Source organism: Monosiga brevicollis, genomic scaffold, assembly GCF_000002865.3.
Source record: "Monosiga brevicollis MX1 MONBRscaffold_14 genomic scaffold, whole genome shotgun sequence".
Classification (NCBI taxonomy): Eukaryota; class Choanoflagellata; order Craspedida; family Salpingoecidae; genus Monosiga; species Monosiga brevicollis.
In genome coordinates, this window is record NW_001865051.1 from 991621 (window position 1) to 1010866 (window position 19246).

General features: G+C 55.5%; 5 protein-coding genes across 5 annotated transcripts in view; 3 read left to right on the forward strand and 2 right to left on the reverse strand.

Moving 5' to 3' along the window:
• The window catches only part of MONBRDRAFT_32951 (uncharacterized protein), a gene marked incomplete at its 5' end in the record, with an annotated part of 11072 nt that extends 9913 nt beyond the window's left edge, over nt 1–1159 (forward strand). Inside the window, 2 exons of the mRNA XM_001746838.1 lie at nt 94–133; nt 248–1159. Of these exons, the coding sequence (XP_001746890.1) occupies nt 94–133; nt 248–648 (441 nt within the window). The 3' untranslated portion in view covers nt 649–1159. The remainder of the gene's footprint in view (nt 1–93; nt 134–247) is intronic.
• Nucleotides 1160–1244: 85 nt separating this feature from the next.
• Nucleotides 1245–2998, reverse strand: MONBRDRAFT_26551 (uncharacterized protein; the record flags this gene model as incomplete). The annotated part of the gene is made up of 8 exons (XM_001746951.1): nt 1245–1289; nt 1407–1524; nt 1608–1712; nt 1808–1908; nt 1995–2096; nt 2241–2291; nt 2400–2693; nt 2822–2998. The coding sequence occupies 8 exons, from the start codon at nt 2996–2998 to the stop codon at nt 1245–1247; spliced, it is 993 nt and encodes a 330-aa protein (XP_001747003.1).
• Nucleotides 2999–3722: 724 nt separating this feature from the next.
• On the forward strand, nt 3723–13434 carry MONBRDRAFT_32952 (uncharacterized protein; the record flags this gene model as incomplete). The annotated part of the gene is made up of 28 exons (XM_001746839.1): nt 3723–3746; nt 3769–3929; nt 4017–4056; nt 4334–4626; nt 4723–4804; nt 4979–5164; nt 5241–5720; nt 5810–5914; nt 5999–6169; nt 6268–6375; nt 6570–6830; nt 6913–7014; nt 7118–7241; nt 7321–7394; nt 7525–7749; nt 7836–8621; nt 8804–8893; nt 9020–9112; nt 9222–9506; nt 9597–9692; nt 9794–9943; nt 10033–10516; nt 10600–10684; nt 10821–11079; nt 11193–11324; nt 11406–12300; nt 12328–12914; nt 13078–13434. The coding sequence occupies 28 exons, from the start codon at nt 3723–3725 to the stop codon at nt 13201–13203; spliced, it is 6504 nt and encodes a 2167-aa protein (XP_001746891.1). The 3' UTR covers nt 13204–13434.
• A 475-nt stretch (nt 13435–13909) lies between these two features.
• Nucleotides 13910–15412, forward strand: MONBRDRAFT_9299 (uncharacterized protein; the record flags this gene model as incomplete). The annotated part of the gene is made up of 1 exon (XM_001746840.1): nt 13910–15412. The coding sequence occupies one exon, from the start codon at nt 13910–13912 to the stop codon at nt 15410–15412; it is 1503 nt and encodes a 500-aa protein (XP_001746892.1).
• Nucleotides 15413–17323: 1911 nt separating this feature from the next.
• MONBRDRAFT_26553 (uncharacterized protein) lies at nt 17324–19021 on the reverse strand (the record flags this gene model as incomplete). Its single annotated transcript, XM_001746952.1, has 4 exons — nt 17324–18313; nt 18449–18583; nt 18678–18779; nt 18974–19021. 4 exons carry the CDS (start codon nt 19019–19021, stop codon nt 17324–17326), a joined length of 1275 nt encoding a protein of 424 aa, XP_001747004.1.
• Between the last annotated feature and the right edge of the window lie 225 nt (nt 19022–19246).

Below are 19246 nucleotides of genomic sequence, written 5' to 3' on the forward strand. Positions count from 1 at the left end.
ACCCTGATGTATAGCCTTTTGGCGAAATAAATTCATGTGAGTATCGAGGAGGCCTTCTGCGTGTCTCACCTCGCATTGCTTGGGGGCTCGTAGAACATGAGTGACTTCCGAACCGGCGTTGTCAACCCTCTCTGTAAGTCAAAGAAACTGGAGCTTTCCATAGCGCATGAGATTCGTCGCACTTGTGCACCACCCTAGAATGTTCATGCCTTATGTTTCTGGCTTGGCTTGGCCCGGAATATGATAGATGGCGGGATAGATGAGGCCCAGGGAGCTACCTACGATGATGCTGACGCTGATGGGGACGGCGACTATCAGGACGTGCATCAAGAAGCTTGGGAGCAAGCCAATGATGAGGATTTGGAGGCCGATGGCATGTACTCGGACATGTTCAATGAGCCAGATATTGGGGAAGATGAGAGCGGTTATTTGGATGTGGGCGCGGACGCGCAGAACTTTGAGGATGTAGAGCAGCCGGGATTTGGATTTGATGCTTTTGACCCGAATGATGGCTTCGATCAGAACGGGTTTGACGATTCATACTTTGAGGCCGATGGCCTTGATCAAAGCGGTAACGCCGATGAATATCTCGAAGCCGATGGTTTTGAGCAAGAGGACGCTGCCTTTGACGATGAAGCTGATGAATGAGTGTACCTTGCCACCGATCGGAGAATCAAGACCTTTGGTCGGTTTGATTTTGTACACTACTTGAGGCGATTCGCAACGCCGTTGAGCATGCCACGAAGTGAAGTTGTCAAAGTGGTGCTCGATTTCTTGAGATGGTGTCTTCATGTTGGTTTCGTTTTGTTTCCACCCTCTCGTCTCTTGTCGATATCATGATAGAACTGTGTGGTCTCGTGGTTATGCGTGAGGGCTCTTTGTCGATGTCTCTTTTTGTTTCGGGGCGACGGGGGACGGATTGGGGAGGGCTCACCGAGTCTTGTCAGTTTCGTTTCGCTGGTTTCAGTTGAACTCTTGGTTTTGGCTTTGGTTTTTTGATTTTGTTGTTTTTTTATTTTTTTTTTGACACTGTGGCTACAATGGGCGTGCGCCCTTTCCCGGCAGCCCTGTACCTGGAGCTTTCTTGTTGATATATAAAATGCGAAAGGTGTGAGGTTGAATGCACGCACATTTGTGCACACACAATTGAACGCTCGACAAAAATTCTACAACGTAAAAACGAGGGGCACTGCCCGAAGAGGTAAAATAGGAGGGAGCTAGGTAGATAGCACGCCAATAGTCAATCAAGCCAGCCAACGCTCGGCGTAGTGCATGAGCTCGAAGGCAACCTGTGAGGAGATTCAACAAGAGCGGAGAGGTGGCACATCAATACAAACGCGGCGGGAGGCAACAAAGAAAAATAGAACGAAAGCCAAAGGATTTGCTCTGACTAATATATGGCGCACCTCGACTGTGATGAGACCAATAATACCCCATTCAAGCAGCGTGCTGTGGCGCTCGCTCAATGTAATGCGCAGCAGCTCGGCAAGTTCGCTGTGGTAGCTCACCCGCTCATTGCATAGTCTAATTTTAGAGCCAACAAAGCCGGTCAATTTGTTCAATGGCTTCGTCTGCACCAGAGGGGATGCGGGACAAGTCAAGCCAACCTTCGCCGTGCCTCAATGTCCAAAAAGCGGCAGGCACTGTCAAACAGAACCTCAAGTTCTTCGCGGTCCCAATAAAAGTCGCTCAGTTCAGTCGAGCGATTGAGGCTAAGGAGTGGACCATGCGATGAGCATGCAGGATGATGACTTGGCAGAGGCAAATAAAAAGCCAAGTGCCATCAGTTGCAAGGGCAGTTGCTTACTTGTGCCTAAGGCTGAGGAGCTCCCCGTATAGCTGCAGTACCGTGGACCGGGATATCCGCAACTCACGACCTTCCTTGATATCATTTGTGATCCATTCAATCTGATTGTACCAAGACAAAATGCACGAGACGTAGTGGGTCAACAAGGAGCTGTTGGCTGGCCATTGGCCGGGGTGAGGGAGCCAACCTTTTGAGCAAACGTTGCCAATTCCGTTTCCAAAATGCCCAGCTCTATAGAGAGGGCTACGGCGTGTGACACTGCAAATTGTTCGAGAGATCGATCGCCAACCTGTAGCGCCACGATGAGCATCAAGCCAAAGGCAATATGGCCGGCAAAATCGTATTTTTTTTTTTTCTTTTGCTGTCTCCTTTTTTTCTTTTTTCGTTTGCAACCGACAACACAAGGCATCTCACGGCCACTATATAATCTTACCTGGGCATCCTCGGAGCTGTGGAAAGCGAGGTAGTCGTGCTCGTGCTGGGTCTAAGCGCCATCAATGATCGTTTCGGTCCAAATGCATGCGCAACATGAGGCCTCCTTGCCATTGGTGAGGGGCACGCACCAAATCGGCCGGGAAACCATGCAACGAACTGTTGGAAGATCCTGATCTGCAAGATGGATGAGGCCTTTGCGCAAGAAGGAACGTTGGCCGCCATCGAGGGTGTAGAGCAGAATTTCGTGCTCTTGTTCCGCAAGGCGCTGAGAAATGGGGTCGGATTCGACGGCCCGCAATAGGGAAAAGAGAGCACGCAGCACGTTTGGGCGCAGGCCCCAGGCAATGATGGCCCCGGAGGAAAAGATGAAGACGCGCTGGTGGTCGGCATTATTGTCGTAGTTGAGCGTGATGTGACGCACGTGTTGCGCTAGCTCATTCACAAAGGGTGTCTATGCGGAGTAGAGCGCAACCATCGTGCGCAGGGCAGGCATGGGGTAGAGGAGAAAAAAGGCATCAAGGGCATGGTTGAGGTACATCGCGACTCTCTGAGCATGGGAGATGTTCCCGAGTGCAGTACCTTGACAAACATCGTTTGCCTTGCAAGTACGCTGTCCAGTTTGGGCAGGCTATAGGAACGGGCTGTTTTGAGAGCGTGGACCTCCCACGTTTTGGCGCGCGCCTCGCTCTGCAATGCTCGAAATGAGCACAGGGGCATGGCGCCGGGCCGCCAGCGACTGGTCAGAGCGCGCAACATGGCCCAGGCTCAAGCGCTTGCTGCCGTTGGAGCTGAAGGCTACTCTTGGTCTGGGCGTGCCAGCTCTCCAGATCAAGACGGAAGGAACAGCTGCCAGTACCTCTGGCTATGGCTCTTGCAGGCCTGCACAGCAACCCGCACATAGAAAGGTGCAGGACCGTTATAACACAAACCACGAGGAGTTATTGAAGTTCGTCTTCTACCATTGAGCCCCCCAGCTCCCTGCTGGCGCCACGGGCACGACGTACCAGCTCTGAGCAATGTGCGAGCCGCTCCGCGAGTCAATCTCTGAGTCTGTGTGTCCGAGTCGAGTGTCTGTGTCTGAGTCTGTGTCTCTTGAGTCCGTGTCTGAGTCTGTGTCTGAGTGTCTGCGTCTGCGTCTGCGTCTGTGTGTCTGAGTTGTCCGAGCCTGTGTCTGTGCTGCGTTTCTGTGCGCGCTGCAACTGTCAAATGGGCTTTCGTCTGTACTCTCGTGTGTGTGCTCTCGTGTGTGTGCTCTTGTGTGTGTGTGTGGACGAGTGGTTGGATGTGTGTGGGCCGGCTGCTGTCGATGTATCACAGCTTCACCTTGAAGCCTCTAAGGCAAATGGCTTACAAGTGTGGCCGAAGGGCTACGATGGTGTGTAAAGCAAGACGCAAACGTGTGGTGTGTGCTTGAGTGCTACATTGTCTGACATTTTATTGTCAGCATTAATGAAATATGTGATAACATCACACTTTCAAAATGGCGGGAATTTTTGAATTCAACGTCTGACAAGCCATCGATTTAGTTCAGAGTGTGTCAAGTGTCATACTTTTGGCTTCAAATTTCCTCTCTCTCTCTCTCTCTCTCTCTCTCTCTCTCTCTTTCTCTCTCTAAATTTCGGATTTTTCTCTCTCTCTCTCTCTCTCTCTCTCTCTCTCTCTCTCTCTCTTCTTCCCTGACTGACAGGTACGTCGTGTGTCGCTCGCGTCGTCGCGTCCTCGTGTGCTCGTCCTCGTCGCGTTGGGGGACCGAAATGGCATCGTGTGCGCGTAGAGATGTGCACGCAGGGGGGAAAAATGTGGGTGTGGAAAAAGTCAGCAAGCGGGCTTTTTGATATCGTTTGGAATGTACTTGGTGAAAAGGAGAGAGGCAGGCCAATCTTGGAATGTCGGCGGGCGACCAGTGTGCCCTCGCGGCATGGCCCTGTGCGAGCGAGAGCAGCATTGTCTCACCACACTTCTGGCGGTCTTCCCCACCTGTTGCACCAACAACAACAAAACCTACAGACTTTGTTCTGCAGACAAGATCGAACTGCATTGGTCCCGATCGGCCTGGCAAACGGTCTGAATCCCTGTTCCGACCCATGACAGTCAGACGAGCTTGAGATAGTTTACCCGGCCCCACCCGCCACAATGGACGGCGCGCCGTCGGAGGAGAACTTTTCTGCTCTCTCATTGGAAGATCGCTTGACGCACAAGTCCTGGAAAGCGCGCAAGAGTGCTTTTGACGAGCTGAAATCGGCCTTTGATGCCTCACCAGACGAGAACGATGACGTGTTCCGTCACAATGCTTCGGCCATCCTCACGGCCATTCTCGATAGCAACATGCCAGCCCAGGCCGCAGCTCTCGAAGCTGCCTGCAGCTTTGTTGCCAATGCCTCCAAGTAGGTGCATTCCCAAAATTCGTTTGTTTGGTTTTTTTGGTGCCCAACTTTGCAAGGCGTTGCCTCACTGAAAGCCCACAATCATAATGTCCACAGGTCCCAAGTGTCTGGCATGCTGAGCCAGTTGGCTGGTAATGCGGCCAAGAAATGCGTTGGCTCCGTCAAAACCTCCATCCGGGTCAGTTGCTTTTTTTTTTTTTTTTTTTTTTTTTTTTTTTTTGCATTTCAACAGACTCGCACTCGCCCCTGCTCTGCCTCCCTCGGCGGGTCCGATTGGCAGATAGCCTCAACCCTACCAAGCTAGCCGGAAGCTGACACGTAAAATTATGGGGCCCTCGCTTCTCAATTGTAGGACAAAGCTGGAGAAATGCTAGTCGAGGCCGTGAATACAGCTGGCACTGGTGAAGGCGTTGTGGAGCCCTTGGCCGCCGTCTTTGGCGCTCGTCAGCCCAAGACCGCCATGGGTGGATGCGTCGTCCTCAATCTGCTGCTGGAAAACTTTGGCCCCACACTCATCGCCCCAAAGCCCATCCTCAAGGTACGTTGCTCCACCTCACCTTTACGCCAAAGTCCCAACAGTGCGCCACTCTCACGGACCACGGTCTCCGTATTAGGAGCTGGCCAAACCTTTTGCCTCACCCAATAAGGACGTGCGCGACGCGGCCCAAGCCCTGACGGTGACTCTGTATGGTTTTTTGGGCCCTGCTGTTCAGCCTGCCCTCAAATCTCTCAAGCCAGTGCAAGTCTCTGAGATCGAAGCTGCTTGGGCAGACGTCACCCCCGGCGGTGCCAAGCCCCTGCGCAAGGCTGGTGCCCGCCCCACTGCAGGCGGACCTGCTGGTGCAACGGCCGCAGCCGAGGGCAGTGAACAAGAAAGCGAGGACATTGACGAAGAAGCCGCCAGCATGCCGGACGCCTACGAGCTGGCTGAGCCTGTAGAAGCACTGAGCCAACTTCCCAAAAACTTGAGCAGCGCCTTACGCGAGCCCAAGTGGAAAGATCGTCTTGAAGCGCTCGAGGCTGCGCACAAGGTTCTGGCGGTCCCCCGCCTGGCGGACGGGGCCTACGAAGATCTCGTGAATCAGCTGAAAACGGTGGGTGCTTTGCTGGACTGTGATTCGATCGTTCTCACGATGCCAGGGCTGTCAACCATTGGAACTCATGCTCATATGCCTGAATGCAGATCATCGCTCAAGACTCAAACGTAATGGTTGTGGCCGCCGCTGGCAACTGCATCACCGCCATGGCCGACGGCCTGCGAGAGCGTTTCCAACGCTGTGCCAACATTGTACGAAATTCGCCATGGGAACTTGTCAGCGCTTTGATGTGAAAACTTACGAGTCGACCTTTCATCCCAAATTTCACGCGGCAGATTTTTGAAACACTTCTGGAGAAATTCCGTGAGAAGAAGCTCAGCGTTGTCAAGAGCATCCAGGCCGCCGTCATTGCTTGCTTTCGCAGCCTCAGCCTTGACAAGACGGCTGACCCGTTTGTCACCAGCCTTCAGGCCAAAAATCCTGAACAAAAGCAACAGACCGCTTTGGTAAACTCTCAACTCAACTCTGCCTCCAATGTGTTGTTGATGTCCTCGGCTCACGTGGCACTCTTTGTTGCCCTGGCTCTCGCGTGGCTGCGCCATAGTCACTGCAACGTTGCGTCCTCAATGCTGGCAGCAACGCGGCAGACAAAGGCTTCATGTCCAAACTGTGTCCTGCTTTGGTGACCAACCTTGAGGATCGAGTTGCTCCGGTTCGCGACGCCGCCGCCTCTGCTCTGGCTGCATTTTGGAAGGTAAATTTTTATTTTTATTTTTTTCCTCCCGACACCGCAATCCCTTTGTGCTTCGCAATCGGCCAGTGAGCGCAGCCGACTGTACCTGTGAGGGTGTGTACTATGCTTGATGCCTGAGCTTCCTCTTGACCTCGGTGTGGGGGTGAAAATAGGTGGCCGGTGAGCGCCCAATGAAGCCTTATGTGGCCCAACTGGATGACCGCATGAAGGCCAAGATTGAGAAGGAGATGAGCGGTCTGGAAGACACTGCATCCACAACAACGAAGCCCGCGCGTAAGGCAACAGCAAGCACCGCGGCCCCCACCAGTGCCAAGCCAAAGGCCACCAAGGCCACCAAGGCCAAGCCTGCGAGCTCTCGGCCTGCTACTGGTGCAAAGCCCGCCCGCCGCGCGTCCACTGCAGTGTCTTCAAAGGTGCGCAAAAATAATCTGGCGGGAAGCCCACGCCTGTTTTGAGGCGGTGCCAAATTGCGCTCATTTCCCATGCCAAACCCAGGGCAAAACTTCAAACCGAGCGTCTGGTAGTGGTCCCGCCGGTGCGGGTGCCTACAGTGACTCGATCGATACCCCAACAGACGTCACCATGGCTGACGACCAGGTCAGTCTTGCGATCCCGTTGGTAAACCGTCTCAAGTTTAAAGCGGGCTGACTTTTCTTCTTTTTTTTTTCTTTTTGTACTTGCCTCGCGCTTGCTTGTTCAGGCGGAAGAAGCTCTGGGTGGGGTTTTGAAGCCCACCATCATTACTGATCTGAAATCTAGCGTCTGGAAAGAGCGCTTGGCCGCCCTTGATGCGAGCATTCCCATGGTCGGGGCTGCAAGCTTGGGTTCGTCAACAGCCGCATCGCTGCTGAATCCAAAAATGATTGCCGCCCCACCACCTCTCTAACCACGTGGTGCACGTAGGCGAGCGGGAGATTACAGCGCTTTTCAGCCTCCTGAAGGAGAGATCCAAGCAATGGAAAGAGAGCAACTTCCAGGTTGGCCCTGCCTATCCATTCTAGGCCTGACTTCCCGCGTTCAGAGAGTCACGTTCTAGCCATCTTCTGTTGGTGCCCCATGACCTGCCAATGACCTTTTAACGCATTGTCCGCTATTTCCCCGTGCTAGGTGATGAGCCGAATGTTTGAACTACTCTCCACGGCCATCGTGCAAGCCAGTGCCTGCCATCCCGGCTGTGCCCACGATATCTTGCCCGTTTTGACGGAGAAACTTGGTGATCTGAAGGTCTCCAAAGCAGCACGTGAGCTGTGCCAGGCCTTGACCGACGTTTTAGGTCTCAACTTTGTGGCCCTGCGTTTGTGCCAGGCCGCCAAGACACACCGTAGCCCCAAAGTAGGTGTTCTCGTTCAAGGACCTACCGTGCGAAACAACCGTGTTGCCACGTCCAGCCAATACTGATGGAAAATGCGCCTCATTAGGTACAATCGGAAACTCAGCAATTCTTGGCCGAGCTCATCCAGCAACATGGCCTGGCCCTGGCCACGAAGCCTGTTGTTGCCTTCTGCAAACAGGCCCTCGCGCACATGAACCCTGCCGTACGGACAGCCGCCGTCGAGCTCATCGGAACCCTGCATCTCTGCATGGGGGATGGGATTAAGGCTGCTTTCCGCAACGAAAAGCCAGCCATTGTTGAGCTGATTGATAAGCGCTGTGCCGAAAATGCGGGCAAGACTGCACCCACGGTGGCCTCAAGCAAGAGCAAACACGGCGATGAAGATGGTATCGAGGAGGGCACAGATAGCAACGAGGCTGCTGGTGAATCATCGGCCCCTCCGTCCCGCGCTGCCCAAGCAAAGGCTGCTGCTGCTGCTTTTGATGGCCAACGCGTGAGCCTCGCCTCGGTCCTGCCTCCCTCTACCATTGAAGAGCTGGATAACTCCTCGTGGAAGCTTCGCAGCGCGGCCTTGGACGCCATTGGCGCAGCCTTGGATAAACACCCCTATCTGACGGCTGACTTCAACGATCTAGCCCTGCCGTTGGCCCGGCGTTTGGAGGATAGCAACAAGAACCTGATCACAACGACTTTGAACCATGTGGGCCGCATGGCAGGTGCCATGGGCCCCGAAGGCGTCCGTGGCTTTGTTCAACACCTGCAGGCAGGCGTCGTGGGTGTGCTGACAGACCCCAAGGAAGCCGTGCGTGCGGCCGCCATCCAAGCCCTTGATGCATGGGCCGCGCAAGCTGATGTCCAAGTCATGTTCGAGGTGCGTAGGTCATGTCCACCACTACCAGGAAATCTGATGCCGCGATGTTGACCAGCTGGGCTCTCTTTTGCTAGCGTGCACTTCGCGCATTTGTTTCATTTTGGTTGGGTTTTGTTTGTACGTTGGCGTGTTTTTGTTTTCTCTTCAACACATTGCTTTGAACTGACCTTGCTCTTGAACAGAATTGCGTTCCTGCCATGTTATCGGGAAAGCCTCATGGCCAGTCATCCATTATGACCTGGTTGGCATCTCAAATCGATGCTGCTGATGAGGTGCGACATTTCGATGGCTGGTGCATGACAGCCGCACAAGCCTCCGCGTTTCTCTTCCTGCTCTGAATGCGCATAAGATCAGAGAGCAAGATGGCATTGCTGACCGCTGTGTTGACCCGTGCGTAGTTGACGGACGTCAAGGTCTTGGTCAAGCCCACACTTGGCGAGCTTGTAGATCGCAATCAGGATGTCCGTCGCGCAGCACAGACGCTGCTCAACGTAAGTCCACTCGCAGGCGCGTTGTGCTATCCCTTGTGCGCAATGTGCTTGTATTTGCTCCAAGACTCACGTCGCTCTTGTGGATATCAATGCGTTTGCTCTAATTCAGGCCCTGGTCAAAATTATCAAGCCTTCGCTTTTGAAGAAAGCCATCATGTCGCGCAAGGATGGCGATCAGGCCACAATGCTGGCGTGTCTTGACAAGGCAATCGAGCAAGCTGGAAGTGCCGTCGCTAGCACGGCCGCGACGAATGCAGCGCCTGCGGCTGCAGCTGCGCCACAAGCGTCCGCCTCGACGCGTGGTTCCTCGGGCGATACCAAGGTGCCGCGACGCAGCATTGCCAAATCGGACCGCTCCCGTGCAGAAGCCTCACGCAAAAGCACTGCGTCCAAGGTGCGCCTTGCTGATTCGACGTGCTTCATTACCAGCGTCTCCTGGCATGATGCCGACTGCTCATCATGCTGTGGTACCCGATTACTACAGATTGATACGGGACTACAATCAGATGATGTTCGTGAACCACCCCTGTCGACCAGTGCCGGGCGCGCCAGCCGGATGAAGGACATCAAGGCCCACAAGGTACGGTGCACTGTTTGCGTCTTGCTTCCTGTTTCCATATTGGCGCCTCGTCCTGCGACAATGGTGCAGCAGAATGAATGCTCAATCTTAACTCTTACTAGGTGCTCAAGTGGAGCTTTGACACGCCCCGTCCAGAGCATGTGCAGCAACTGAGTCAGCAGTTCAAACCCAGCGTCAGCCGTGAACTGCACAAACTCATGTTCTCTTCTGACTTTAAGGACTTCAACACGGCACTTGACATGCTTATTGAGGTGAGGCCGAACTCTGAGGTGTCAAAGAAGCCTGTCCACACGGATGTATCTCGGCTGATCAATTTGGTTGTGAAATCCCGCCATTGCAGTGTGCTTGCGGCGAGAAGGCGTTCTTCGCAGCAGAAGCCTGCAGTCAGCTTGACCTGCTGCTGATGTGGGTGACGCTGCGGTTTTTCGAGACAAACCCAGCGGTCCTGCTCAAGTCCTTAACCTTCACACATGGTCTTTTGCGGACCGCCAGCGAGCGCAACTACGAGCTGTCCGACTATGAAGCGGCGGCCTTTGTGCCCTACCTCTTGCAAAAATCGGGTGACAAGATGGAACCCGTTCGAAAAAGTGTAAAGGACATCATGCACGCCCTCGAGTTTGTCTACCCTTCGAGCAAGCTATTTGGACGTCTGTTGGATGGCCTCAAGACCAAAAACGCGCGCCAGCGAGAGGCTTGCATGCAAGAGATTGGACGCCTGATTCAAAAACACGGCATGAGCGTTTGCGGTGCTCAGGGTCCGGCCAAGGCCATGAAAACAGTGGCTTCCAACATTGCTGATCGGGACTCGAATGTTCGCAATGCAGGTCGGTGCCAAGCTTTGTCGCTATTTACTGGCCTTTTTTGATACAGATGTTCATATGCGTGGTGTTGCGATGAAACATTGTAGCCTTGACGGTGGTATGCAATGTCCACGACATCATCGGCGACAAGGTGCACGCCCTTATGGGCCAACTCAACGGCAAGGAAAGCGAGTAAGTGTGGCATGCTGGTCTTGCTGCCGTGCTCTTGGAAGAAGGGGAAAAACTGAAGTAGCTCGTGGAACAAGTACAACGCTTGGCCACAATCGACGCTCATGTCGCGCCGTCTCTCAATGTGGCATTGATACAGTATGGTCAAGGAGCGGCTGGAACGACATGCTTCCAAGCAGGAGACGACGGCGCCGGTGGCTGCCGCAGTGACGAGCCAGGTGCCCGTCCGTCGACCCGAGTCCGCGGCTGCCCCTCGCGTTTCGCGATCTACCGCGCCGCAGCCCAAGTCGCGGGATGGTGACTCGAATCTGGGAGCCACAGTCACCTCTGTGGCCGTGACGAAGGGCTTGTTGGACTTTAATTTTGATGAGTTTACCCCTTCGGCTGATCTCAACCCTGTACGCAGCGCGTTCCAACAAGAAAGAGAACTGGCCCTCGTGTCTTGGCTTTGAATTGGGCTGTCTTTGTCCGTCTCAGCAATTGTGTGTGCTTTTTGTCCTCAACCCGTTAGGAAATGCCCGAGTTGTTTGTCCTCCCCGATGAACAGGACGACGCGCTGCCTTCTCCGGGTGCCATGGCACGTGAGGGTGCTTTGCAACGTCCACGATCCAATAGCCATACTCTGAGCCGACCCTCGGTTGCGGTACGCACACGCTCGCCCTGCCCGATTGTCTGCTTGACTGGCCGGCGCTCACTGTATTGCATTTTGTTTTGCGCTGGGCAGGCATTGCCACGCATTTCAATCGCGGGCAACGAGCACGACCCCGTACAGGAGACAATTGACTCGTGCAGCTCATCCGACGCCAACGTGGCAATCCAGGCGTTGAAGACGATGAGCACTAATATGGGACCTCACGTGGCACCCAAGGCAGATCGTGTGCTCTTGGCCTGCCGCGCCCAGCTGACAAACTTTTACACCACCCATTTGGGTGAGAACACATCGCTGTCGAGTGAAGATCAGCAGTCGATTATCCGCTCGTTATTTTTGTTGATTGAGCGTGCGTTTGAGGATGCCGACTTCCGCGCTGCGGTGCAGCCCGAGCCACTGGCCGCGCTTTTGCTTGAAATGATCCACCGCATGCAAGATCCTCGCACGGTTAGCGAGTGCTCCCTTGGTGACTCGGCGCTCAAGACCTACAACGCGACCCTCAATGCCATCAATGAGTTGACGCCGGCGGGAACCATGGTCTCAGCATTGGTGCGCGTGGCTCGGGACACGGTCCTACACAGTGTCGGCGAGACGCTGACCGTAAATAAGATGTTTGCGCGATTCCTGCCCCAAAATGTGGGTGAGCCCTCCCTCTTGGACGAGCTGACCATCATGGAGGAGGCCGTGGTCTTGGGCTCCATTGACAACCTCTTTGCCAAGCATTCGGTAGCTTTGCTCAAGGACCAGACTCTGGCCCATCCATTCCAACGTGCCTTTCGCTGTGTGACGGCTGTGCTCCGCATCATGGTGCACCGCCATGGCATCAAGGTATTGAATCGCTTGACGCGCGCTGACTTGTCTCGCAAGGGCGGAGTGTATTATCTGCTGCGCAAGCGCTTGGCGCGGTCTGACCCGTCATTGACCGAGGCCGACATGGAACGCGAGCTCCCTCCCCCAGAGGCCATGTTTGGTGCACAGCGCGCCGGTGCGCCTGTAGAGCCGAGTATCATGGTGTCGTCAGAGGCCGTGATGGGTACCAACGCCGATGCTCCCGCCTCGGAAGCCGAGGCAGAAGATCCTGATTCAGATACGGCCGCATTCACGCGTGATGAGCAGCGCTTGGCTCAAAACCGTGAAAGCATCATGGTGGAGCTCCGTGGTGGCAGTGCGCCGCGGCACGCCCTGTCAACCTCTGCACCGCATGCAGTCGAGTTGGGTCAAATGATGGATATGATCCAAAGCAAGGATCAGAGTGTCGAAGGTTGGCGCCAACTGAAGGCCTTTCATCTGGCCCACCCCACCGTGGATGTGCTTGCTGCTGCGTCTCACCTGTCCGCGCCCATGCGGCGATACATCAAGCGTCGATTGGATGAGTTTTCTCGCAATCCCTCGGGTGCGGCTCTGCTCTCCATGCCGGGATCGGCTGCCGACGTGTTGCAAAACGTTATGGAAGCACGCAACCAGCTTGTCTCCTACAAGCGCAGCCTGGCCGAGGGCAGCACCACCGAGGCGGAAGGGCAAGAAGAACAACCAACCCCAGCCGCCCCAGAAAAACAGACTGATTCTTTGTCGGGCACCCTGCCGGTTCGTACGCGGCTACTCTTTTGTTTCCTCGCGCCTTTTTTTATCTCGCTTGTTGAAGTGTGCTGCCTCTTTTCGTAACCGCTGACCTTTTGTTTCTGGTTTGTTTTTGCTGTCGCTGGCCTGTGTGCCTCCATTTGCACGCATGTGTCTGTATTGTGAACAGGGCCGTGAGCCTTTGCTGCGGAAGGAGAATGTGCAGGGCAAGGCCGATGGAAGTGAAGACCCTCAGCTTGCCCTGCTGAAGCAGCGACTCTTGCGACTGCGCCAGAAGACGTCCACATCAGCTTGAGATCCCTGTACCTTTTTGAAGCATTGGGTTTGGTCCTGATTGATGTGCTGCTGTGATTGTGTGTGTATGTGTTTGTGTATGTGTTTGTGTGTGTCACAGAGACGATAGAGAGATAGATGATCAGCTGCTGGCGCCACATACCACAGTGGTTTGGTGGCGCATGTTTGTATTTCGTGTGCCCTGCGGCTCCTTCGCGTCAATTGCTTCCGAACAATAGATTTCATTTCTTGGTCTTTTTCAGTTTGAAGCTTGTGACTCGGATACGGTTTGGATGAAATAGGGAAGCCACCTGGCCCTCAACTGTGATTGAGCTGGCTTGGCCTTTGGCTGCTCGTTTTTATCACACATGGCTGCTGGCAACAAACTCTCGCTTGAGAGAGTAAGAGTTCTCCTTTTTGTTTCTTAGTTTGTATGTGTGGGATACATCTTATCAAGAAATGCATGGTGGGTGGTGTGTATCCTACGTGGTGGGAGAGCCGAGAAGAATAAACATCTCGATCCGTGCCTGGCTCTAGAAATGATCTGTCAGCCTCCACCACGGGCCGGGCGGCAACTCTTTCGTCCAAACCCATCGCCTTCTTGTGTTAACATGTAAATTATTCGGCCAAAATTATGAGAAAAATATGAAAAAATTCGGTGCGTCTCACCACGTGCAATGGCTGACTTCTATTTTTTCTTTTTTTCTTCAACATCACGACAAGTCGGCATGGCAGCCCGGACAGAGGTTGCGGGAGCGGCGGCATACGCAGCTGTGGGGGTGGCTGAGTTGCTATGGGATGAGAGTCGGCACCCACTTGGGGCAGGCTGGCGGGTGGTGGCAAAGAAGGAGCTGGCGCCGGGTACCGTGGTGGTGCGCGAGATTGGCTGCGCAGTTGCTGCGAGCGAGAGCGGGGCCATCTGCCCCGTCTGCTTTGATATGCACACAAGCACACAGGAGGAGTCGGAGTTGGCCCCGTGCCGAGCGCTGGCTGCCCGTGAGCAACGCATTTTGGCACCACTGATGCAGGCGGGCCTCTTTGACGAGCTACAGGCGTACGGCGTCGATCGGCAGCTTGTGCTACTCTGGCTACGCGTGATCAATTTGGCCGCGACAACGAGCGATGATTTGCCTGCGCCGGCCGCGGCACGCCTGCAGGCGTGGCGTGATACCCTATGGGGTCTTGCACATCAAGATGTTTCGGCACCCTCAGACACCTGGTTGAATGGTGTCACCATGGCGGCCGTTGTGCTTGTTCAGGGGCTGCCGCCGGCCGTTGTGGCCGCGGCCACGGACTTGCTTCTGCCTCTAGTGCAGCAGTCCAGTCATGGCGAAAGCAGCGGGTCGCTGGTTGAAGTATTGGTGCTGCTGGCTGGCATGCTCAATCGCAATGGCTATTCGGTACGGGCAGCACGCGAGCCCAACCGAGAGACGGCATGGGGGCACTTTCCTGTCATCGCCCTCGTCAACCACAGCTGTCATCCTAATTGTGCAGTGGTATCGCGGCCGGGAGGCGAGCTCGAGGTCCGCACACTTGGGACCGTCCGAGCAGGAGCAGAACTCTTTGTATCCTATGTAGACCTTACCTTGCCGCGAGCGGAACGCCAGGCCCACCTCCTGGCCAGCAAGGAGTTTACTTGCACCTGCTACCGGTGTCAGCATCCCGATGCGTTTCCCCATGAGCACGAGGCGAGCATGCCATCTTGTCCGCAGTGCGGGCTAGCTCTGCGCTGGACACAAACAAGCGCATCGGGCAAGGACGATACAGAAACGGCCACCTGCTACAGTGACGCTGGTGGCTGTGGTGCCGTGGTGACGGCCAGTGCTGTACAGTCACGTCTGACCGAAGCCCGTGAGGCACTGAGTCAGGCGGGGGAACCATCAGCAGTGGCAGACGTGGTAGGTTCGCTCCTACCTGAAGAGCACGCTCTGGTGATGCAGGCCAGGCTGCGGCTTTTCGCTCGCCTGAACAAGGACGAGGCACACCGGGAGGGCGCCCAGGAACAACTGGCAAAGGTGGCGGCAAGTCTGAGCCGCCTCGTGCCGACGCTTTGGCCCGAGCTGCTGGAGTTTGAATGGCTTGCTTTGCGCTCGGCCCACGCGCTTGCGTGTGAGGGAGACCAGTCTGATGCCAGTCGTTTGAATTCTCGTCTCACCGCCCTTCGCTCGCGGGCCGAGCGCATCTTCGGGCTTGGTCATCCCTTTGTCGAGCAGCTGCAGTTTTCTACGTAAAAGGGATCCTACTTGGTTCGGGTGTACTTGTGTTGCAGCGCGTGCTCGTTTGATCCGCCCGTCTTGGGATATGGTGCGGACAATTGAGGCTCCTTATGCGATCTGTGATTCCTGAATTCCATTCCACGTTGCCGCCGAGCCGGCTTGTGCTGGAGGCGGCAGAGCAGGCGCTATATGCTTGCATGTTGTGTCGTGCACAGTCAGGGGAGAGAGAGAGAGAGAGAGAGAGAGAGAGAGAGAGAGAGAGAGAGAGAGAGAGAGAGAGAGAGAGAGAGAGAGAGAGAGAGAGAGAGAGAGAGAGAGAGATATTTTAAATTTTTGAGAAGGAGAGACGTTTTTATCGATTCGATTCGAAGGATGGCGGCGGTGATCTTCCCGCCTGGGGTGGGAGGGTATCAAGGGTTATAAGGATTGGTACTGGGTGTGCGGGGTTGCCACGATGGCAGCCGTAGGCAGGGCGCCTCAGGTACAGCTTGGGGCGGGCGTGTTGATTCGTGTCGCGCAAGCACGCGACCTGCCACGGTTGCGCGAGTACGTTTGGATGGTGATTTGTGGTGCAGGCGATGCGGCCTAGGCTCTGACCTGATGAGGATAACGATGGCGGTCCGCATTGCGTGTAGGCTGCACGAGGCCTTGTTGCCCATCCGCTATCCTCTCAGCTTCTTTCAAAAGGTCAGTTGCCCACGCACCAAGGGTTTCTCAACGCCAGTCACCTCACCAGCATGCCTCCGCGGCAGCTCGTCGTTGGACAGCAGCTTTCCACGTTGGTGGCAGAGGTTGGAGGCGTCGGCATCGTGGGCTTTCTCAGTTGCTCCTACCGTACACGAGAGACGGTGGAGCGTGAAGGAACGGTATGCGCCTCATCTTGCTCAGACCCGACTGCCCTCAAGGAGGTGTTGTCTGGAATCTGCAGAAGACTGCCACTTACCTGCGAGCTTGTCGTTGGGCCTCAGCCCCTGTCCTTACTACCCAGGGGCTTCACGACGGCTGCCTATATCATGACCTTTGGCGTGGATGACCCTTGGCAAGGACAGGGCATAGGTGCGTCTGGGTAACATTTTCGATTGTGTCCAGCCATCGCGTGCCGAGTTGTGACCCCCCGACTGTCTGTCACCTCGTGCAGGCTCGAGGTTGCTAACTTCTCTCTTGGAGCAGCTGGAAAAGGACGCGTTCGGTATGCTTGGGCCTCTTCCCATAAAATCCACCGGGCAAAACTGGGTACTGCGCCTTTTATGACCATCTATCTGTGCTGCCTTGGGTTTTCATTCCCTGCTAGCCTCATTCCTCTACCTTCATGTGGCGAACGCCAACCCCTCGGCCATTCGCTTTTATCAGCGGTACGCCATTCGTGGGCCGCACAACAAAAACCGGCGTTTTTATGGGCATTCTTTTTCCACGAGCTCACTGCTTTGGGCGCGGGCTTGAGCACAGGCGGGGGTTTACAAAGGCTGGGCGCCTGTCTCAGTTCTATGTCAACATGCCTCCAGACCAAGGCGATGCTTGGCTGCTTTATCGCAGCGTTCATGGCATTTGGGCGTGTGTTCCGAGTGAGGTTGACACTTGTCTTCCCGCGGCCTCGGCATGGTGCACCATCATCTAGTACGGCACTGGTTTGTGCATAAGCAGACATTTAGGGCGAGGGAAGGTCCAAGGCGCTGGGCGCTGGAACATGTTTTGAAAGGAGAGAGCGTTTTCAAGAGAGAGCGTAAACATCATAATATGAAATTGACGTGTGCAGGGTACGGTGAGAAGCTGTAGTCTGCGACTCAAGCAAGAAACAGTCTTTGACAATGATCATGGCGACTGATTCCTCTCCGTGCTCGCAAGCAGCCAGTGTCTCGCGCAGCGAGCTTGCCACAAAAACAGGAAACATGATGTTTCAGATGCAGCAACTGGTGTTCCAAGAGCCACTCAGCTGGTGGAGCGGTTGCAGCGGGGTACGGGCACCTCTTCCACGGCGGCAGAGGCGGGTGGGTGGGCAGCTGCTTGTTGGGGCTCCTCGGGCTCATCTTGGCCATCTGGTTCGGGTTCGGCCGCCTCGTTGACGATTGGAGGCTGGTGCATGTAGTTGGCAGCGGTGGGCATAGCTGAAGGCATGGACGAGACGGCGGCGGTCATGTGCTGGAGGTGGCCGGGTAAGGGAACACCGTGCATGGAGCCGGGTCGGAGCATATGTGGCTGCATGATGGCTGGATGATCTTGATGCAGGCTGGAAGCGGGGGCAGTCAGGCTCATCATCTCGTTGCGGAGCAAAGAGATGGCGTGCATGGTGGACGCGTGGCGCTGCACTTCGTTGGACTCAATGTCGCGGAGGTGTGAGAGCAGGAGATCGACATTGGGTTTTGGCACCTTGGGGGAGGGGCTAGTTGTTAGAAGCTGACCATGGGCCATGGCGGGGCCTGAGTCAGGTTGACCCATGTCCAGGTGCACATAGCTGGGGTCGGGGCTGCTCCGATCCGCCTTGCGCTTGAGATTTTTCATGGGACGAAGACATCTAGCAATAAAGTCGGCCCCAAAGATGGCCCAGGGGCACGGCCGCCAAGTGTGCCAATCAGGCAAGCCACTCTTGACTGTGCAGGGCATGGTGGAGCCAATGTGTCGAATGGTTGAGGGAAGCCCGTGATGGCGTTCACAGGCCAGGCAGATGTATCGATGGCGTGAGCGAGTGGCAGTTGGGAGAGGAGGGAGTTCTTGGCTAAAGGGCACGCGCTGCACGTGTTGGTAGAGTGTGATGGCGCGGTTGAATAGTTGTTTGCTGATGGGCAGCTTGTCAAGGTGGCGGCGCACGTGGATGTTTGAGAGGATCACATCAATGTCATGCTTGTTCCAGCACCGGGATTGCTTGAGGAGGTCCAGGACCGATCCATCGGTGACGTGTGGGGGCTTGGCACGCGGAAATTTCTGCAAAGGGGGAGGAGGCAGGAGGAGGCGGGCGTACATCACCAAGTGTTAGGCTTGACGGGGATACCGTCGTACTGAAGGTGGGGTCAGGGCAGCATGTCTTTGGCGGTGGGTAGCGCGGCCAGAAGAACGGACCGCTTCAAAGGCGCTCAGGGCACCCGTCATAAGGTCATCGGAGGCCATGCTGGGGGGAGGCATGTCTGCCATCATGACGTGGACGCCCATGTTGATCATGTTGGGGTTGGGCAGGGGGTTGCCTTGCTCATCAGCCTAGCGCGGGCAGCGCGGATTTGGTTGTGCGACCAGATCAGAAACTCAAGTGTGTGGGCGGGCGGGACAAAGGCCAAAGGTGGTGCGGATGTACCATCGTGAGAACGCCATTCTCAGCTTGTTGGGATTCGGTGACATGCCCTGGTTCTTCGTGTCCCATTTGCTGGTGCGGGTGCTGCACCTCGAGCACGTTGTCCTATTTGCATACATAGCATGGCATGGAAGCTCGGTTGAGGTCCCCTCTGTGGTAGAGCACGGCCACCAACGAAAACGCGTCGGGTGTGGGGTGTAAGCGAGGACGGCAGCGGCGGGAGAAATGGGCAGAGTCGAAACACAAGATCAACGGACTGTTCCGAGACCGTCGACCCCATCGTGTGTTTGTGAGCATACCGGCGAGGGTGTTGGCGAATCAGCGCCTGTGCGCACGGGGTGGGCCATCGCCGGGTTGCGTTTGTTTTTTCTGTAAAAGGGCAACCGCCCTCAACCCCGTCCCGTGTCCTACCCCCCTTCCCCCGCGCTCGGCCAGACAGCAACACCCAAGAACCCTGCAGCAGGTGCAGGCGAGCGATTCGGAGCCTTCTGTGTGCGCGCCAAAATACGCGAGAGAGACGTAACGGTCAGCTCGTCCTGACAAGTTTGCTCTGGATCAGCAGATATCAATCG